Raw genomic sequence first — 22,251 nt, forward strand, 5'->3', positions numbered from 1 at the left:
AGCTATATGCAAACCATGTTATCCCTCTATTGCACCAGCATATTGGACAATTATCTTCCTTTTACCCTCAAACACTATAGTAAACAAGTCTTCACACGCTCTACTCACATATTCTCATACATGTTTCATTCCTTCTTTTGGACCAACCTTTGGCTGTGCCTACTGTATCTTTTAAAACACTACCTTTCATTCCAGCTCACTTGCCATGGCCTTCGCCTATGACCATTGGCCCAAGTCTATGGCTGTTGTCACTTTACATGTTGCCTGAAGAGCTTTCGTCCAGTCCCACTAGCCAAGCCCTTCAGCCGTGGCAATACCACTAGGTGTCTTTGGGCACACTAACCATGGCCTTCAGCCAGGGTCTTTCACTGTGGACCCTTGACATGTTGCCCCAATAGGTTTTGTTGGGGCCTACTCGCCATGGCCGTTAGCCGTATCCACTTTCCATATTACACATTCGGTTCCTTAAAGCAACTCAGTAGCCATAGTCTTCGGTCACACCATTACCCCGTCCTGACTGTAGCTTTAACATTCCACTTTTTTGTATTAATGACATTTTTGTAACTTTAAAAAAGAATTATTTGCATAATCGTGTTTAGTATAACCCTGATAATAGTAATGAACTACAAAAAACCCTGGTTATTCATAAAAGAACAATGGTTATTTGTAAAACCCTGAGAATAGTAATGTCCTTCAAATAACCCCAGATATTTATAAAATAACACTGGTTATTCATAAAATAACACTGGTTATTCATAAAATAACGCCTGTCATTCATGTGATGCACTTTCATTACCGATCCCGTTTTCTACTATAACCCAGGTTATACAAAAATAACCCCAATTATGAGAAACCGTTTGAGCTCTGAACTTGGTCCCCATTCCCCCATCCAACCACCTAATTGCACAAGGGGTGTCCTCTTTCCTCTTCCCAACCTGCCTAATGCAATTTCATCCTTTTACTCCTTCAAATGGCATTTTTTCCACTTTTCATTTTTTGGCTAACCCTGCTTATTTCACAAATAACCCCCGGTTAACTCTTGCATAACAAAATAGCAGGTTTTAATTTCTGAAAAGCCTCTCTGCTGCAAAATACCATGGGTGATATAGCTATAATTTTGGGGAAAAAGGGCACCTCCTTCACCGTCAAATATTTTGACACCTACAGGACGAAATAACCCCAGCACCTTCCCGGAAAGCAAGTCAATGTTTCATGCCCAAGTTGTTTTGTACATGGTCCAATTCCATCCAGTGGTTTTTGCTGTGCTCTGGGGGGGATGAATGGGAGTTGGCCGAAAATAGCGTTTTTTCTTTCTGAGTAACTTTTTCATTTTTAATGAATCTTTCCCAAAGTGTCCAGCCTACGAGGGAGGGAGTGTTCATAGCAAATTGTTTGTAAAAATTTCAGTCAAATCCGTCATGCGAGTCAAACGTCCTTAGAAATTCAATTTTTGGATTTTATTTGGAACTTGATACCCAATCCATAATCCGGCCACGACGCAGTATAATGTATATGACAATATTACATACCGGTAACCGTCTTTCTAACGCTTGTATTTGCTTAGATTCACATGCTTTGCATAGGCCGACATCCAGTGTTAGATGCAGAGTATTGCATCAGTAATCTCGGCGGACTGAATGTTAAAAACCTCTGAGTCATCATAAACATTGCCAGTGTCACCACTGGTCATCTTGGAAGATCTCTACCCCTGTTGTCTCCAGTGACATAAATGATACTGTGAGATGGTGACTTATGTATTACATGCATTCTCTGTGATTTTACTGGTGGTTCTCCTTCCCTTGCAAGTATATACTTCTGTTATATAGGTGTGTGTTCGAAAAAATCTACAAACGAGGAAACTTTATCCATGGTTTCTTTAAACAAATCCCTAGTCCATAGGCCAGTCCTAGGACAACTTTTGCTTCAGGATCAACAGCATGTTGTCTTTTATGTAAAGCATGAGATAATGGAGGGTCTTGTGTTGGGGTAGACATTAAATTAGTTCTGTCTGTAGTTTTCAATGTTTCTTTGGATGTATCTTGATTTTTCAATGTATTTTTGCACTGTCTTTTTATGTGTGGGCGAATGCGAAACATGTTCCGTCGATCTATTATGCATGGCAACAGGAGCGCTCAGTGTCTGTTTATCTTTAGACCCAACAGAGATGCTTGGTGTCTATATTTGTATTGTTAGAACTGGGAGGCTCAGCATTTGTTTCTCTTTGGAGGCATGCCCTAAATGCAGAGATGTCAGCGCAGCAGGCTTTGGGCGCATCGGGCCAGTAGACCCTGAGGTGCCTTCACAAATGCTGTGTAGCAGTCTTTTGATGGATTTGTCAAAGAATTGCTTGGGGTTGTGTGTTTATGGTGGTGTTTGTGACCTCCCTTGGTGCATGTGCTTGTGTGTGCCCTGGACTAGCACGCGGGAGTCCGCTGACTCCTCATCAATGTTTTCAGAGTCCGAAAAGGTGCCGCAGCTGCCATGAACAACCTCCTCAGATTCATAAACGATGCTGAGTCGATTCGACGGGGCCTGCATGGCGTGGGTCGCCCACAGCATAGTGCACCTCTCTGAGTGTTTTAGGCCAAGATAGTTTGAACGCTTTACAAAGTTTCTAATAATGATCTCGGGGGAGACGGTGGTTGCAGCGTTATGTTTGTCTTTCCACAGTAATTTACGATTGCATGAAGGACAGAACTTAAAGGGTGTTCTTTCCATAATTATGTAGAAAGCCAGCTAGACAATGGCATGAAAAGGGAATAGTGAGAAAATGCATTCCCTAAGAGATGAAAAATGTTAAATCCCCACTTTCGCTAGTGTAAAGGGGAAGCCTGATGTAGTGATGCCTGATGTAGTGTCGAGTTGCTGAAGACAGTTGAGAAAAGTATTTGGTGGGAGTTTGTGCGTGCGTTGAATGTGTGACCATTCAAGATGCACCAATAAGAATTCATTAAATTAATTTAACAATATCAAAAGTAGCTGAAGCTACAAACTCTGCATAGAGCGACCAACGACAATGGTGGAAAAAAAACAATCTAAGGACCTTAACACATGAAGGATCATGGGTACAGTATATGTCACACTAGGGATAGTATTACAAACATGCCCTGTCGACGTCCCTTTTCGCTCTTCAAAAGCAAGTCATGCAATACTCCACACCTACCACTAGATGGGCTATGCAAAGCATGGAATTCTAAGCAGAGCCACAAGCCTCAGAAACATATTTACACAAACATGCACACACGAGCACATGCACACAAAAACTCACAGACACACCAGACTAGCAGTGCATGTCAGTGTCTTCGGCTGCCATCCACTGCAAAGTCATAATGTGTGCTGTTCCATAAAAGAGGCACAGTGCAACAGTGTGCACCTTTTGGCAAGCTATACACCTGCTCCCAAGGCCCACAGATGAATCGCAGATGAACCATCAAACTCAGGGCCCAAGTCTGCTTTTTCCCCGAAAGCCATGGATAGGTTGGGACTGGGGAATGAAATGTGCTCTGGCACTAATAAAAAAGTTGCCCAAAGTCACAAATGGCAATGTGTTGCTTTTTTGACAGATTAGTACCCAAGAGGGAGTGTTTTGGTAAAATGTGTTGTAAATTGTGCATTTTAAAGCATGTTTGCTTCATAACACTGGTCAAAACTACCACCTGCACCGTAAAGCAACTCATCAATCTGGCCTTCTTTGATAATGAAAACTGAACCCCCACTAGCATATTGGGCCTGCACATCTGCCCTTTTCCTCTATGCTACACCGAGCTTGGCCATGAATCAGTTAATTAAGATGCACAAGCTGACGGCAGTTATTGGTGGTCTATAGTATTCTCCACAACAGTTACATCAGCGAGTGTGGCTGTGGCTTTATAACAACCAACCTCTGCATTCAGGATCAATTCTCATACCTACTAAGAGGCAAGAGAATGGAATAGGCCTGAAGGTCATTGGATGGAAAGAAAGCCAATACAAATTTCTGTATGAAATTCTAGCTACATTGGTAAAGCCTGCATATGCACACATATCTATATTTATATAAACTCCTACTTCGTGTTTGTAGGAGGGTTACTAGAATATAAGAGAAAAATGTGATGATCCCTCCCCGCCCCCAAATTACCTCGACACTTCTTAGGCAATTTGCAGCACTGACGACACATTTTCCTCGTTGAAACTGGGGATTAAAGCAGCAGAGACAAAGTCAGTTCAGGACAAATAATTATTCCTACTTAATATCATGTTCACTCTTAGTACGTAAAGGACATTCTTTCTCAATCTGATCATGGAGAGCACCCTCTATTACAGCACCCATACAGTATGCTGAACAAGCCAAAAAGTGCCTTTCTTTGGGCAACTCTAATGCGTTGCCACAATGTGTCACCCAGGGCTGTGGCCAATGCCGCGGGTATATACACACCCTGGAGAATATCAATGCATGCCATTGCCTTTTGATGCCAAGCACTCTGGACAGGGCTCCAGATATGCTATTGAGGTGATGCTGTTTCACTCCCTACTTTTTTGTATTCGTGGGAAAAGGGTTGCACTGGGAGTAAAAAGGTAGTTCTCATTCTTGACTGGAAATTTGTAGGCATTTTTGTTGTAACATACTTTTTCATTCTCAGTAATTACGAGAAATGACAAGGTTTGTTACGTAGAACCTGCTTACATCATATTACTGAACAGGCGAGATCCTCAGTGTGGCACGCTTTGATGAACCCATCAGTCCAGTAGTGCATGGGGCACCATCGGGCAGACACCTACTTGTCATTTACACTTTGTTTTTGGTGGGAATAACTGCCAAATTGTAGGAAGTACACGAGAGAGGCACCCAGCTTATCCAGAGTGCAGGCTACAAAATAATAGTTGGTGTCGTGGCTTAACACAGACGCAGTGCACCGCTACTATCCATTTCACTTGTGCCCTCCGAGGACAGTAACTGACGTATTAAAAGCTTCCATTGCAAAATCCTCCCAGCGCAGATGGGATGCACCTTCCAGGCTGCTATACCCACAGCCCCTCTGCCATGCATAATACACAGCCCACCAAAACCAAGGCCTACTTCCAACTATTTGTTGGCGGCATGGTGCAGCTTCTGATGGACATATTGGCAGTGCAAAATATGTTGCAAGTCCACTCTCCATAGGAGTTTCATTACTGAGTGTTACTATGGCTATAAAACAACCATCTTTCTGCATTGAGGACCAACTCCTCAACTCCTTTAGTTAGTAAGAGACAGGAAAGTTTGAGGATGAGGAGGGGCAGAGCATCATGGAATGGATGGATGGCTAACAATTAATATTTTGAGGAGTTCTCTACCTAATGTCAATTTATTTTTCTCTCTCTCGTCTCTCTCTATATGTATTTATATAAATATATATATATATATATATATATATATATATATATATATATATATATATATATACATGCACACACACACACACACACAAAAGCGTTGCTAAGGGGGGGTGAGGGGGCTATAGCCCTGGGTCTTGGGTTATAGCCCTGGACAGAATCTCAGGTGCTACAACCAAAATGCTACCTAGCCCCGAGTCCCGCCAGTCCCGACATTAGCTTAGCCCCTGATCTTTTCCAAACCTAGCAACACCTCTGTGTGTATGTATATATATGCTCACTGAATATAGGTGAAAACAGAAAGATATTTGGTGACCCCACCACGCCCCCAAATTACCTGGACACTTCAGAGGAACACTGCAGCACAGCAGACACAGTTTGTTCGGTAAAACTGGGGATTGAAGGAGCAGAGAAAAAAAAAAGCAGTTGATGACAAATGATCATTCTTACTTAATGCAAGTAGATTGCTATGTGTACACATTAGTGCACCGGACTGCAGCCTTTGGCTTGCTATATGATTTGGACTACAACTCCAATCTGTCCTTGTCAGTAAAGTCAATGCTGAGGGATCGTGGGAATTGCAGTCCAACACATCTGGAGAGCCACATTTTGCAGACCCCTAAACTATTGTAACTGCACTGTCAGGGATTTCTAAGGGGACGAAACAGTATTCAATGTTACCAATGTCTGTCTATCTCACACTTTTAGGCAAAAGAAGGGCGCCAGGGCGCAGGTCCATGAACAACAAAATATCACTGTCAAATTCCAAGGAAAAGTCACTTTTTCATTTAAAAGGTACAGGGAAAGGCCATAGCTTCTAACCATGGGCAACCTCCTCACAAAACAATGCTATTAACCAGATGTCACCAATGATGCATGCTGACGGGCCAGTCAGACAAAAACACTGTAGCTCCGAAAACGCGCAGCCGATTTCAACCCTTCCGACTATAAATCACATGCGATCTCTTCTAAGACAAATACAAGCGGCAGGGCACGTGGAAGCGGCACAACATGAACGTATCGACACTGGAATGCGCCTCTGTCCTGGTAAGGAGGCACAGTGTGTGTGCAGGAAGGATGACGTGTTGTCAAGCGTGTTTTTATTACGGGGACTTTGGGTGTGTTGGGACATCGCTTCTGTGTGGAGGGCAGGCTGCGTAGTGCACCTCTGTGACAAACGGTCCCCGAAGCCCCGAGAGAACTGTACAATTCTGTTCTGCAGATGTCTGGCCAATTAATGCTGCGCAGATGGCTGGATTATGAAGGATGTGCAGATGTCCAGCTAATTAATGCCGCGCAGATGTCTGGCAAATATTTATTGTGCAGATGTCCGACTAATGAATGCTAAAATTACTTCTGGCTTAGTTCTGCTGGGCAGAGTCGTGGCTGATTAACGTGGGGACGTTTCTGGCCATTTCAAGCTGGGGGGAGTGTGGGTCAGTTCATGATGGTCAGATTGTAAGACACTTCGCTCCGCTTTAAAAAAAGAAACTTTTTGACCACAACGTTGACTTCTGCAACGCTAGGCCACACACAGAGCAAGTGGAGCCAATTGAAAGCGGCGAATGAGCCTTGACCCTGCCAAGTGCTCAGCTTGTCTTTTTTTAATTAAATTATTATATGAGCTGTGTGAGCACTAGCCTAAAGGTGAGCCTTCTCTCTTCCGGCTGCCGATTACAGCTGTTGGGAAGACGGGAGTTCTTACTTTCTTAACCCCAACGTTTAGTGTGGCAAGATGGTTGTAATAGGAAGGAGTTCTCTCCTTCGCTCTGTCCTTTCTCTCTCCCCTTTAATACCTAGGGTGCCTTTTACCCATAATTGTTCTGTTCAGGTGGGAAGCGCATCTATGGGGTGCTCAGGTCCTCCCCATAGTTTTCCTGCCCCAGAATCACCAGGCGTGTTGCCGTGATCTGCCCCAGGTTTTCCACTTGTGAGAAAGGGGAATTATGGGGTGGGAGGAAGTATTTCCCTATTGGTTTTATCAACTAGGTCCAGGTAGCATGAACTTGGGACATGTTCCTCTTTATCCCTCCTGGTTCCGCTAGCCTGACTAGGGATTACTCTCAGCCATCCTTGCCCTGAATCCGCAGATGGATTCCCCCTGGCTATGTTCTAGATTTTCCTTCTGTAAACACAGGGGAGTTTGAGAGACATGATTCTTACATTTTGGGTGTCCCCAAATGGCACAAATCATGCCTATGTATATAGCTTCTGGTCTTGCAGGTGGTTTTATGGACCGGACAATGTTGTTCCCAGGTTCATAAGACTGTCCAGGGGGGTCATTTCATTTTTGACCACTCAGTCACGGTTGTCAGATGTTTGCACCTAGGATTATGTTTGTGGCACGCTTGAACTGCTAGTGGTAGAGACAGGCAGACCATTAATACACTGGTCCTAACACTGCGGCAGTGAAAATGACAAATTGTTAGGGTGACACAATTACACATTTCTGCAGGTATTCGTTCCAATGCTAGCGCTGGAGCAGCTGTTGATTAGAACCATCTATATTTGGTTATTGCTGCTGGACCTTACATCAACAATATAGGTACAGTAACCAATATCACGCTTGCATAGCATTGGAGCCAAAACAAGAACTGAGCTGGCGATTCCAGACCACTGCAAAATTAGTCATTACCCCTCGGATATGACAAGTAATGTATGGCTGCCAAAGGAGGTGGTCAAAGTCCTCACCCAGACCAGTCTGCTGGCAGGCAGGCACAGGAAGATTGGGCCAGGCGGTTTAGCCGCCCTGCAAGACAATAGCAGACCATGCACTGGAAGAAGAGCCTTTACTTGTAGTCTCGTGGACCATCTCCCTATACCAAAAAGTGGGAGCCTTTGCCTCCCTTCTTTCTTGCATTGACAACAGAAAGTAAAATGTGCTGGGAGAGGGCAGTTAAGAGCAGTCGTTGATGGGTTAGGCGAATATACTGAAAATTGGCTATGGCGTGGGGGCTAATGGAAACTGAAAATTATGTTCAACTTGAGCATAATATAAAATGCAATGATGTGCTTGATTGCTGGGTGCACTGGAAATTAGCCAAGATGTGCCAACGGGGCACTACAGGAACGGACAATGAAGTGGTTATGAGATATGAGAAGTGGGCATAATGTAAACTGATGATGTGCTAAGTGGGTTTGGTGGAAACCTGCAATGATATGCTAGCGAAGCATAATGTAAACTGATAATGGTGTGATTGCTAGGGTCATATACACATGCATATAAAACAGATAAATATGTATTCATCTACATATTTTGAACATTATAAAGGCATTTCCCTTTTGATTTCATTATATTATTGTGCCCTTAAGCTGAATCGATATATCAATCTTGAAGCAGTATGCAGCAGGAAGAATTTCACATTTCAGAGACCATCTCTCCTGTAGAGGCACCCAGGATATGCCAACCTCCATGCTTAACACTGGACACCTTCCCTATTCTCACTGGACTCGTCCGATTTAGACTAGCTGTCTTCTGACCCATCTGCAAGAAACCTGCATTGGAAGCCAACATCAAGTAGCATAACATACCAGTTTTCCTATGGTGAGCCAAGATCCAGGACAAAAGATGCATTATTCATCCCACAAGACATCCTAAGATAACACAGCATCATGGACCTGTGACACCCCAACTTTCAAATCAATCAGAATGTCATCAACTCAGTTCGAGGAGGTTAGACTTCCTGTTGGAACAAACTTGCATTCTCAGACTCAATTTTCTAGCCCGCGTACTCTCATTCGAAAATCCAATTAGTCGCCAGTGCCTGCCCCAACACCTTTGCCTGGTTCATATCCTTCCTCGATGTTGACAGCACAGGATCAAGCACAAAACCTTTGCCACCACCAGCACAGCCATTCGCCTGTTGGATCATGGCCGCTCCATCCATGGCATAGTCCCCCTAAGAGTCCAGAACCTCACTGTCAAAGTCTGCCAGCAATGCCTCAAAGTCATGAATTCTCAATCAATGCAACTAGTTTGCCTATCCTGACCAAAAGCGATCAGTGAAAGCGGCCTATGGCTAAATGTGTCTATGTCCCAAAGGTGCATGTTGGGCCAATTCCTCCACACCTTAATGTTGCCCTCTTCACCTTGATCATCCACAATGTTCCAAACACACACACACACACACCTTCATGTTCCGTAAGCAGGATACCTGAATATAGGGGAAAGAAGTTTGATGACCCCAAATTACCTCGACACTTTGCAGGTACTCTGCAGCACTGTTGACAGTTTTTGCACAGGTGAGCTGGGGAAGGAAGCAGCAAAGAAAAAACAGCAGTTGAGGACACATTATCATTCTTCTTAATAACAAGGACACTGCTAACCCTAACAAATGTTGGCAAAGCCACCGTTTTGGCTTTTGTTTAGGCATGTGGAAGGCCTTTTCCATGTACTGCTACAGAGATACAGCCTGCCCATAATATGGCAGCAGCTGACAAATGGTGATAATACATATTATGCCAGTGCCAGCCAAATGCCTACACAGGAGTCAACCCTGTTGGCTTTGCCAAAGCTGGCTTTTAACAGAATTCAGTTTAAGTAACGGATGCAAGGGTGCACATTTTTCTGGTTACTCAGGTGGTTGTAGGCACATTTTATTACACTGGAATCTGGTTTACAGCTGAAATTAAGTCATTACTTTTCAGAATACTACTTGGAATCAATAGCATCCGCTTCAAAGCACATCACTAGTCCAGTGAGCTATCAGGAGTGGGGTTTGGGAGGAGAGGGGCAGGTAATGGGTGGAAATGGCCAAAGGGACTAGCATGGCCAAGGGCAGTCAATGTGTGGGTAACAATCCAAAAGACAGCTGTAGGATGCATGTACCTCCTCACATCCCATGGACATAGTTTTGATGTATAGGCAGCACTTAAAGCGCCACCATATAGGCAAAACAACAAATAAGTATAGATGTACTGAGGGCAATTCATTAGAGGATACATCATTATTTAATGGTAATGGAAGAAAAGGGCGGAATTACTGAAAACAACAAGCAATAGGAATCACTACCCACATGTTCCCAAAGCCTATGTTTGCAGCTCTAGCAAAAGAAGGGCTGAGAGGAATTTCCACAAAATCTTGCTGTTACAGAAAACTCTCATTTTATAATGTGTGATAGGAGCAGATCAAGGTCACTACATAGAAAGTTAATTTTATTTGGTCCATGCTCCTGAAAACATCCCCAAAATAAGCTTAGCAATGATGCAGTCACAAATGACCGACTATGGCGCACACAACCAAACACACTATAGCTCTTAAAATGTACAGCTGGAAAAAATAGTCATCCCTTCAGACTACATTATTTGATCTACTGAAAACCACATAGAAGTGCAAGGGCGCATGGAAGCGATAAATGCCTCATTAGAGTCAACTTGTGCTCGACGTACTCATCCTAAATCCACAACCCCAAAAGCCATCAACTGCTGGTTTTCAAAGCCTGAACTGACTTCAAAATCCTCTGACTGAACTGTGCGTCACAGACATGGCATATTTCTGCATAGAATCATCACCCGCTCTCCAACAGACACCTGATTTGACCATCCAGAGGATCCTCGGTCCTGAATCAGTCGGGGGGGACCAGGGCTGCCGCTCCTCTATTCTTGCCTCTAAACCTTAGAGGGCTCCGCCACTCCACACACTCATCTCCTTCCTTAAAAAATGTGTATCCCCCAGATTCTTTCTAAATGGCCACTTCACCAAGCCCCAGTGAAGGCATGGCGGCTTGGCTTTGAAGGGCGTATCTGCCACCCCTTTGTGAGCCACCGTCACTCCTCAACTAAAGATCATTAGGGGTTTGGTGTGCCGTGTGTGGTGTGAATGATACAAATGATCTAAAGAAAGAAACTCAGGATCCTAAAAGGGCACGGTGGAGGCACAGTTGGATCCATAGCAAGAGATTCTGTGTCACAAGAATAACATGCAACAACTCTGTCTAACCGGGAAACCCACGTAGTTATTAACAATCAGGGGTGTGGAAGTCAAATGTACATTTTTGGAGTTTTTGCAATAAAGGGGTCTCACATCCTGAACAGTTCAGCATCCACAGCCAGTATTACTAATTTATAAAGTGGTGGAGCCGCTAAAGTCTTTACAACCCATGACACTGTGCATCTGCACAGTGCAAACCTTTTTCAGAATGAGGCTTTGCCTAGTTCAGAGCATGGGAAGAATGTAACATAGGTTTGTGGTAACTGAAATAGGCAAATGCTTATGCGTATTCATGTGACCAACTGAGGAGAGAAAATAAGTCTTGTGAATAAAATAGGCAGAGATGTTCAATCAGGAGATGGGACTCCATTAGCAAGTGCCCAGGGTTAAAGGATGTTGTATGTCTAAACATGTAAGCAACTAAATGTACCTAGAGATTTTCAAAAGAAAAGCCATTCCTGTTGTCATACATGCCATTCTAGCATATCTTAAAAGTTAATATTGGTCGGTAATTCATAGGCTAACTTCTTTACCCCTTCTTAAATTTTGGAATTACCACTGATCGCTTCCAAGAAGGGGGAGTAGGTCTGTGTGACTTATTATTGGTCATTGAAAAGGCTAAACGTACAGGTAACTGTCTTCTTTTGAATTTGGTATGCATTTTTCTATCCAATGGAATGAGAGTTATGCACGGTATAAGAACAGTATCTATGTTCCATCTGTTACACAGGCCTCTATGATGTGTCTTTGCAGATGCATTATTGTCAACCTCATTCCATTGGAGAGTCCTTGTGATGGCATTAGATTGTGTAGTAGCTTAGTTCACGAGGAGGCATTTGTTCTACAGCCTTTCTTTCTTTAGAGATTGAAATGTTGACCTGGTAATGAATTGTTCATTGACACTGGAACCACCATGCCCTGTGTGAAGAGAAGTGGGGGTGGAAAGAAGTAACTTGCAATTATTCTGAATGTTTGTGATAGTGGAAGGTGAAGACGTAGAACCATGCTCATTCTGTTTGTTAATGATAGCTGTTGTTGAATTGGAATGGCACACAGAGGTGCACTTTGCCATTTGGATAGCTGAGGGCAACCGAACACTGATAAATTGCATCAACTGAGTACAGAAACATACCTAAACATTGTATATAAATGGATAGATAAATGCTCATTTTTATCAAACCCTGTAAAGGTTTGATGAATTGGCATACAGGCGCACTATTATATTGGACAGGGATACTCTCTCGATTTCTCTGCAGCGCAAAGAAAAACTCCCTCCGTCACCCACTTCCATCAGGAACAGTGTGTTGGATTGTATTTTTGCAATCAGTGGGCTGTCAATGTGAGTGCTTTGCACTGCCAATTCCACATTCAAGTGATGGTTCTCTCCTTTCACAAACTATTTTGGCAAACCATGTTTAGAGAGAAGAGGATACACTTTCGACCCAACAGCTCAGCTGTTCAGGAAAAGCTACACACACAGAGTCGAGCACAGTCTTCATTTACATAGTAGGAATACTGTATGTAACCTTACTTCAACGCAGACATTACCGATTCTTCCACTCTCAGTATCGAGAACAGCCATTAGAAAGCTCTGTATACAGATATGTCTGTACTATGACAAATCTAGGGAATTTTACCTTTCTCCTCATGGGGGAGCAACCCCCCTTTGGCATTAGGGAGGCGGGTCTGCTAAGCAATGCACTGCCTAGGGGACACAGCAAGTGGGATCTCATTGATGGTGATATCCCCCCTTTTAGGGCAAGGAACCCCCAAGTAAGGCTGTGACTACCCCTCCCTATGAGAGAGTCCCAACTATTTGTTGGGTATATAGGGATGGAACCATGTGATGGTGTATCAGGCCCATTCATTGTGAATGGCTTGGCTGCTGATCCCACTTTGTTGATCTCTACGCCTCAGACACAGGGCAAATCCTGTTTCTCATCAAGGGAGGGATGTAAACAGACCAAAGATCACACCTGCGAAGGAGAGAGCAAGCCTAAGCCAACCTGCATACAGCAAAAGCCTGTGCTGTACGGCTCGGCAGGTCGATACTTGGGCAGAACCCCTTCTGATACTTGGGCAGAACCCCTTCTGATACATGGCAGAGGACTGCCAGGGCCGGTGGAACACTGTCGAGCCCAGGAGGGCAGAGAGCCCAAGGAACCCAGGTCCCCTGAAGTGGGAGACTGAGCTGCTGCCGATGCGATGCACCGATGCTCATTAACACCAACACCAAGTCAGAGAATCGCTGCATGAGAGCCAGAGCCCATGAGGAAGGCAGTTCAAATCTAAGTACGTGGAGATGGAGGAGGGCGGTGGAGCTCTGATGCACTCCTAAATGAGGTGAAGATATTTACCCATGCATATGGCAAGTGAGGCCACACTGGGTTTAAGGGACAAGTACCCCCAGAGGGAGTTAAGACATTGAAGCACGTATACGGCCATTGAGGCCGGATACCCCACTCTGGACTGAGAGTCCCAGTAGCACAGAAGGGGATGAGGACACCATAAACCATATACGCCATGGTGGCCGGAAAGCCCAAGCAGCATTATAAAAGAAAAATGCAAGTGCCAGAAACACCCTGTAAGGGTGAAGCCGAAGTTTAGACCCCACGAGAGTACAAGAATACTAAGGGAGTCAAAATGTCTGAAGGACCAGAAAGCACAGTCAGGGCAGAGAAACTCATTGACAAACAGAGGGTTGAGAAACACAATAACTTGCCCTGGGAGCGACTAAACCAAAGGTTCCAAGGTGGACCATCAGAGCTGATCAGATAAGTAAATCAGAGATACCCTGGAGGGGTGAGAAAGAGTTTAAAGATGTATGTACCACAAAATCGAATGAATTAAAACAAATATCAGAGTTGAACTTCAAACTGTTTGAGAGAAACAGAAAATTGGTGTGGGGTCAGGCGTCCCTCTTGTATAAAGGAAGAAAAAAGACAAATACCTTGTTTTGAGCTGTATTTGAAGTGCATCAGAAGACACAGACCTTGTTTTGAACTGTACCAGTAGGTTAAGGCCTAAACAGAAGAAAAGAACTGTAGATACAATTGGGTGGGGGTCAGGCACCAGAAAGCCCAAGCTAAAGGGAGAGTATAATACTTCTAGAGGCTAATTTGTTTTCCTTTGTTATTAGTGGTAGGGTCAGACATTAGGATAAAATAGGATTTGGGCAGAGGACAAGTGTTTTTTTCCCCAGATCTTCTGACGAACACCGATTCGTTTTTTTGTAGAATAAGGAACCATTATCATAGAAGTAGGTATAGGACATGTGTTTCTTAATTTAATAAACATGAACCAGTTAATAGGATGCCTTAGTGTCAGTCTCCTATGTCTAACTTAAAACAACAGACATTGTAACACAAGCCTCTACAAAGCTAATGGGTCTGGCTTCTGTTAAAACTGAAAATCTTTTGTGTTGAGAATGAATGTGTGTGTGGTTTTGGGAGATAATGGGGTGTGTGTGAAGCTGTGCAACATTATGGATGTGTGTGTGCATGAGAAGCTATAAGCAAAGTTGATACTTTTAATAAGCAGGGGTAGCATTGCTCAAGAAGTATGCTAGGATTTATTTATACTATGGTATTGCCACTTTTTGGCAGCTACATTACTGTCTCTTGTTGGCAGTGTTACCAAAGTGGTCAATGTATGAAAGGGTTTTAAGTGCTAGAACCCCTTAGCAGGAATAATTCAAACTGCCAATAAACCTTTCATTATTAACTCTCCATGTCTAAAATATGATTAACCCTACCCAGCGTTGTAAACTGTCAAGAAATATCCAGTTTGAAGGGGAGTGGCATTGAAGGGTGTAAAGTAGTTAACATCTTTTTCATCTAGAAGACTTAATTTTATTGCTAATACAAATGTATTAAAATAGCTATCCACAAGAAATATATTAAAATATATATAATAGAGTAGAACACCTGAAAATTCCAAGAAGAGAACCAAACTGACAATGTCCCATCAGATTATTCATCCTGAGAGGCACACTGAGCAGGTAGAACATTAACAAAAGACAGCCAAAAAGCTTTACTTTGGGCTGAACCCTATAAAAGCAAACACAACAATGATAACACATTATAGCATTGATATAAAACATGTCAAATACAATATATTCAGACTGGAACACCAATTCATATCCTACCATTTCATAAAAGGAAACGCACCAGGCGTTTCATAACAATTATAAAGAGTACCCTATGCCTTCAAAAATACAATTCATCCAGATGAAAAGGTTTTTCGATAACCCCCACCTTAACACCACACCTACTAAAAGACATAAAAGTGCAGGGGACATTGATCTCAATGTCTTGCCTCTAATAGAGGGAGAGTTCAAGCTTCTCTTGCATACAGAACAGATAAATTAGGGGCAGCAGTGCAAAAAAGCACAGTCCTCACACCCATTCCAGCTACCTGCGCACCCCACCTGTAACCCTGGGGGCATTGCCCATATATAGGGCAATGTTACTTCCCAGGTAAGATCATATTTTAAAAATCTCATAATACCCACATATTAAGAGGGGTGGAAAGTGCATGTTCCAGGAACATGCACTTTTAAATGCTTTCAAATCTGCATTTCAGAAGCTCATCCTTTCGTATTTGCATGTTTGTATTATTAAAATGTTATCGATTTAACAAAACCGTACATTTTCATTGCCTTACACCATTGATCTACATATAAAAATAGATAAATATTGTATTTTATTGTTTATTTTGCTTCTATAGATCGTGGCACCAAACCACTTAACAATAGATTAATGAGATGGCACATAGAAAGTAATGATGACCCGATAAAAGAGATAAAGTCAGAAAAGCAAGAACAAGAGGACAAATAAAACCAAACAGTATGAACAATGAACATTATGATCCAGAACACAGATATGATGAAATCCCAGCAAAGCGAATATGTAGGACAAAATAAAGCCACCCCATCCCCATGAACTCGGTCACCAGATCCAGGGTCGGAGGCAGAGTTTACAACAGTCTTAAGCATAGTTCATGTTTCAATGCTTTTATATACCACAAAATCTCTACAGAAATATTTTGAGCATTTACAGAAAAAGTCAAATAATCTAAATCATTTCATTTATAACATCTGTAAACAAATTAACAAAATATTTCCTAACCATAAATCTATTCATTCTCTTAAGTCGTTATATGCTTAAAGAAATGGTGGTTCGACATTTCATCAGCACCTCTATAATCCTCATTCAACTTTGCCGATCTATGCTCTTCCATGCACCCTATGTTGCTCTACCGGCAATTTAAAATGTTTATATCTTCTAATTCACTAATGAAGCTTTGCATTTTGCAAGTCTTGGTAAAATAATCTGTTACAATTCTTCTGTATTTATTCTTCAATGAATCTTAGGTTTAACAATTGACAGCAATCTGTCCTTCCAGAACACAGAGCCAAAAAGTCCTGAATAGCCTGGATCGGAATCTCTGCCCTACTGCAGGACTTCTGGACCGTAGTGCAGGCCCTTGTGATCTCGCACATTGATGGGGGAAATGCTATCCTGATAGGGCTCCCAGCTGCTCACTACGCTCCCCTTAAAGCAGTCCAACATGCTGCAGCACGTCTCATTAAGGGAGCATGGAAATTTGACCGAATTACCCCCCCATCCCACGTGAACTACATTGGCTTCCACTCCAAGCCAGGATACTGTTCAAGACTGCATGTATGATCTACAAAGCAGGCACGAGTAGTACGTACCTGGCGGCTAAGCTCCACAAATCTGGTGGCACATGCTCCATACGCAGCAAATCAACCAACTGCTTGAATCACAATGCATCCACAGAGAGGACCCGCAAACAAATCCTTCTCTTGTCATGCACCCACCCTCTGGAACTAGATCCCGGTGTCGGCTCGGAATGCCCTCACAATTCTCCAATTTCAAAATCTCTCAAAACATGGCTCTTTCAACACCTGACCAAGGACTAATTCCAATGGACACACATACTGATACACAGACCTCACAGTACTGCGCTACTGTTAAAAGATGCTGGCTCAATAGCCAGCTACCCAAATTCTGTGCAGCGCTTTTAAAATAAAAAAAAAATCTAGACAGATCATTTTTCGTTAACTTTTTTGACTGAAGACTACAAATGTTTGTTTGTTTATTTTATTTATAATGCGCACCAGACCCGCAGGTAACAGGGCGCAGCAAAAAAGAAGATGCAAAGCTTACAAAGTTTCAAATAATTACAATATGATCAAAAAGATGTACAGGTGAGATTACAAGCAGATAATAGGAAACATTTTTAAGGTTATATACAAGTCAAGCTATACAGTACAAGTACAGTACAAGTACAATTGTAACTATTATTTACAGTGATGGCCAGCATAGGTGGGCTATCGTATCTGACTATCTTTCCGTCAGGTTGAGGTGGGTGATATATCTCTTTCTAAAGTGTAGGCAGGGTTTGTCTACTCTCAACATGTGAGGTAGGGAGTTCCAGAGTTTGGCGGCCTTCACAGGAAAGCTATTGCCACCAATTTTAGTACGTTTAAATCTTGGTACCACAAGGCAATTAGAGTTACTAATTCTTGTTGGCCTACTAGAGGTTCTTCTCAACAGTTTGTCTGTTAAGTAGCTAGGTGCAGAATTGTTTAGGGCTTTATGGGTCAGAGAGGCCATTTGTAACTGTATTTTATTGTGGGTAGAGAGCCACTTGCCTAATCAGGGCAATGTGTACTCTTATTTATGCCTAATGCAGCTCTGAGTGCATTGTTTTGCAAGATTTGTAGTCTCTGGATAGTTGCTTTATTAGCACCACTGTATAAAGCATTACAGTAGTCTAACCTAGAGAGTAGTAATGCTCTAGACAGAATAATGCAACTGTTATTAGAGAGGAATGGCTTACCAGCTCTGATGAGCTTACATGTGTATGCTGTGGTAGAGGCCAGTGATTTCAATTGTTTATCGAAGGACATGATAGAATCGAAGTAGAATCCAAATCAAATTTGGTATCTATTTTTCTTTAGATTTCCCTAATTTCTTTGTTGCTGGACTATTATTCATCCTTTAGTTCGTTATATAAAAATGTCCTTAAAATACTCTCCTTTGCTGTACTCAAAGTATTCTGTAATTCAATCGAGTTCCAGAGGTTTTGAACTAAAAGTTCCATGCACCTAAACCAGAATAGTAAATGCATAGTAAATGGTGAGGGGCCCACATAAGTCATTGTTGAAAACATTTGAAGAGCCAGAAGTTGCAAATCTCTTTTCTATATCTATAGAATGCCTCTGAAAATGTTTCTTTTTCACACCATTACTTTGTAACAGTACTTTCTAATTGATTAATCCATTTCATAAATAGATTTTAGATAGCACCCATTCCATCAGTCACCATACAGATTATTTTAATTTCATACAGTAGGATTATTAGGTTACATGATTTAGGGACACATTCCTTTAAACAGGTATTATTTGCCATAAAAATGAACATTTGTTTTCAAGGCCTGTCAATTTAAATTTGTATCAAATCTGATGCCAAAATATGTATATTATTCATCACTTTTTTTTAATTTCTAAAGGACAATTAAACTTAAAATTTGTATCTGGCCATTAAAAGTCATAATGGCAGTCATTTTAATATTAATTTCTAAATTATGATTTTAAGAACTGTATTGTATTCATTAAAAGAAATGTGTCAGACTTTTGGCATCTGGATAAGAAAATGCATATGATCACCAAATGATAGATACAGAATTCTATATATTCATATTTTTAGTGATATCTTTTTTTTTAACAGAAAATGTTTTATTCATAGGTGACCTATATTGATTGACTAATATACCAGCTAACTAACACCCTTGCTTCATTCCATTTTCAATCATGATCGTTCTGGTAGACTTTTGAGAACATCCAACTCATCCAGCAATTGGTGTGTAGTTTCACTATTAAAGATAACAGACTGTGGAATATCCCATTTTGCTAGTTTCTGCCATAATGTGGGTGTATCAACTTTATCAAAGTCTATCTACAAAGCAGCACTATAGTGGCACACTTTTCTTCTGATTATATTTGATCACCAGGTAGTTAAATGATAATATATAGTGTATGGCTACTGCTCCTTTTACAAAATCCATCTGATTTAGAAAAAAAACGAATCCTTTTGTTCTACCCAGATCAGCAAAATCTAGATGGTTGGAGGATATTTTTATCACTGAATTTGAAAAACATTCATTCTATAATTTCTGGAATTTGTTTTTCTACAAATTTATGATTTGGCATCATTATCAATCATTGACAGCTTTTATTGATTAGTTGAAACCTAAAACAAATATGTACTACTGGTTTTAAAGATTCTTTTTAAGTCAACTGGGATTTTGTGTGGCCATCTGTCCTAGATTTCTTCATTCCTTCAATATATTCATTTACTTGATCTCAATCTATAGTAATTGAACCTCCATCCTTCTTTATTAAACATCTATCTTGAGCTCTACCCATGACTTTATACAGTGCTTCCAAAAACGGCTTCCAATTCTGAGTTGCAACAGCAGGTGTGCTTAAATTTGCATGACACACCTAACCCTTACATAACATTTGCTGACATTATCTGGGATTATCATGTTTGGCTTAATCCGTTAAATTATTCCAATTTGACCTCTATATGCATTTTTCTTCTATTTCATAATTTCTCCGTAATTTATTTCCACCATAATCTCCAACTGACTATCTTTATAGAGCGGTCTGATCTTTGAATTAACCACTTCCTTTTTTGCCTTACTTCATAACATAACAATTAAAGGTGAATTTTGAGTGATTCACATCCATTGTTCCCTTTTGAATAATGTATGTTATATAGTTCACTCACATCTTAACTATTGACTCATAAGACCATATTGAATATTCTTTTTTTGTTTGTTGAAAGAGCAGATAGCCCTCAATTATTATATTCAAATCTATTTTTTTATTGCACTTCCAGTAAAAGTTTGCAATGACAAAATTATGGTTGCTTTCTAATGACATTATTTTCCTCAAATTTGTAACATTTATATTGACCTATTTGAAAATCTAGATCGATTTTTCAGAATATTTATATTTGGTTGGATTACCTTCAGTGCATCGACGATCTAAGAATTTTCAATCATTTTATTTAAAACTCTTCTTTAACGTTCTCAAAACCAGCAAACACTTAAACGTCCGTTTTATTCTTAGAGCCCCATTTAATTTGATGATGACACAATAATGCCCATAATCATCAACAGTGGTGTTTAGTATGCCTCTGGTTTCATGCTGTTTATGTTCTTTCTACTCCCACCAATTTTGTTAAAATTTACATTAATATTTCTTTTAATGATGTAAACAATCTTTGCTTGATCTCAATAAATGTCTTTTTAACTATGTAGTATCATCTCTGGAACGAATCTGCACACCTCACAACCCTCCAACCCACCATTACTGATTCCCCAGCTGACATGACAGAGATGGCATGCCATGCTGCCTATACTCAAGCCTGTGCCCAGAATAGAGATGTAGCGAGGCAGATAGGTTACTTTTTTTTGTAAACATATTTTGTTTCATTTTCAACAACAAAACATCAAATATCCATTGAGTATATTAGATCAAGAAAGAATGGAAAAGAAAGAGAAAGAACAAGATTTTTGAAAAACCTGGTACAATATCCACAAAATGTATTAATCAATGCACACTTTATGCATAGAGGTCATTAAATGGATCCCATATCCTTTCATAGTCATCCATTTTGTATTTCCTTTGATAAACCCTTTCCCTTGCAGGCAATAAGACCAAACCATTCACCCAATCTTCATGAGAGGGTTTAGCCATCTTATTCCACAAGTGCAATATTTTTTACGAACAATAAGAGCTCTGTATACCCACATTTTGTTAAAATGTGTTAAAAACAATTAAACCCAGAAATATAGGCAACAATGTTATGTTATGTTATTTTGTTTATAATGCGCCAAAGCCCGTGGGCATCGAAGCGCAGAGAGGCAGAAGATGTAAGGTGGCTAATACATAACTACATAATCAGTCATATTGATTGAAGAGTATCGTTTTTAGCTGCTTTCTGAATTCGAGATGGTTTTCAATTTTGCGTACTGTTAAAGGCAGTGCATTCCAGGCTATTGCCCCTTGAACATGGAAAGTCCGTCCAAGGCCCCTAGCACGTTTGACCGGATATTGTTTCAAGGAGCAGCTCTCAGCAGATCTCAGATTTCTCTGAGGATGATATATGCTTACATGTGCTTTCAAATACACAGGAGCATTCCCATAAATGCATTTGTGGCAAGTTGTTAATAGTTTAAATTGAATGCGCGCTGCCACTGGTAACCAATGCAGTCTCTTCTGTGCTACAGTAGTGGGTTCCGTACGTTTCAGAAAGATGATGCGGGTGGCCGAATTTTTAATTTTTTGTAATTCTTGAATGTCTGACCTGGTAGCACCTCCCAATAAGGCATCACAATAATCAACTCGAGGGAGGATCACAGCCCTCCCTAACTTGGTTCTATTTTCTATTGAAATTAAGGGGGCAATTTGACATAGCACCTTCAACTGGTAATTAGTGTTTTTTGTGATGGCCGCTACATGGGCATTACAATCCAAGCTTTCCTCCATGTAGGTGCCGAGAGTCTTGACTTTAGGCACAACCTTTATTTGTTGCCATCCACAGTAAAGTTGGAATACTTCTGGCCAAGGCCTGCTCTTGCGAGTCTTGGACCAAACACCATAAGTTCTGTCTTGGCTGCGTTCAAGCACAGCCAATTAGTTGACACCATCTTTTGATGGTCAGATAGATTATATCCAGCAATAACTGATCCTTCTTGTGGTCCCCACAGATTTCTAGGACCAGTTGAAAATCATCTGCATAGTTGCAGAAGAAAACATCTATCAGTGTCAATTCATTACACAATGGTAAAATATAAATGTTGAATAACAAAGGGGAAAGACAAGCCCCCTGAGGCACCCCACATGTAATGGTTTCCACATCAGAGGC

At 41.3% G+C, this 22,251-nt stretch overlaps 1 protein-coding gene across 3 annotated transcripts in view; it reads right to left on the reverse strand.

The window, feature by feature from the left end:
• Positions 1-22,251, reverse strand: part of DGKQ (diacylglycerol kinase theta) — a 1,656,676-nt gene that overhangs the window by 656,622 nt on the left and 977,803 nt on the right. Inside the window, exons 7-9 of one of the 3 annotated variants that reach the window (XM_069626394.1) lie at positions 9,546-9,599; positions 5,690-5,743; positions 4,118-4,171 (exon numbers count right to left, since the gene is read on the reverse strand). The exons of the other annotated variants lie outside the window; for them this stretch is intronic. Of the exons in view, the coding sequence (XP_069482495.1) occupies positions 4,118-4,171; positions 5,690-5,743; positions 9,546-9,599 (162 nt within the window). The remainder of the gene's footprint in view (positions 1-4,117; positions 4,172-5,689; positions 5,744-9,545; positions 9,600-22,251) is intronic. 3 annotated transcript variants of the gene reach the window in all.

This window comes from Ambystoma mexicanum, chromosome 6p (genome assembly GCF_040938575.1).
Source record: "Ambystoma mexicanum isolate Mex_15411 chromosome 6p, UKY_AmexF1_1, whole genome shotgun sequence".
Lineage (NCBI taxonomy): Eukaryota > Metazoa > Chordata > Amphibia > Caudata > Ambystomatidae > Ambystoma > Ambystoma mexicanum.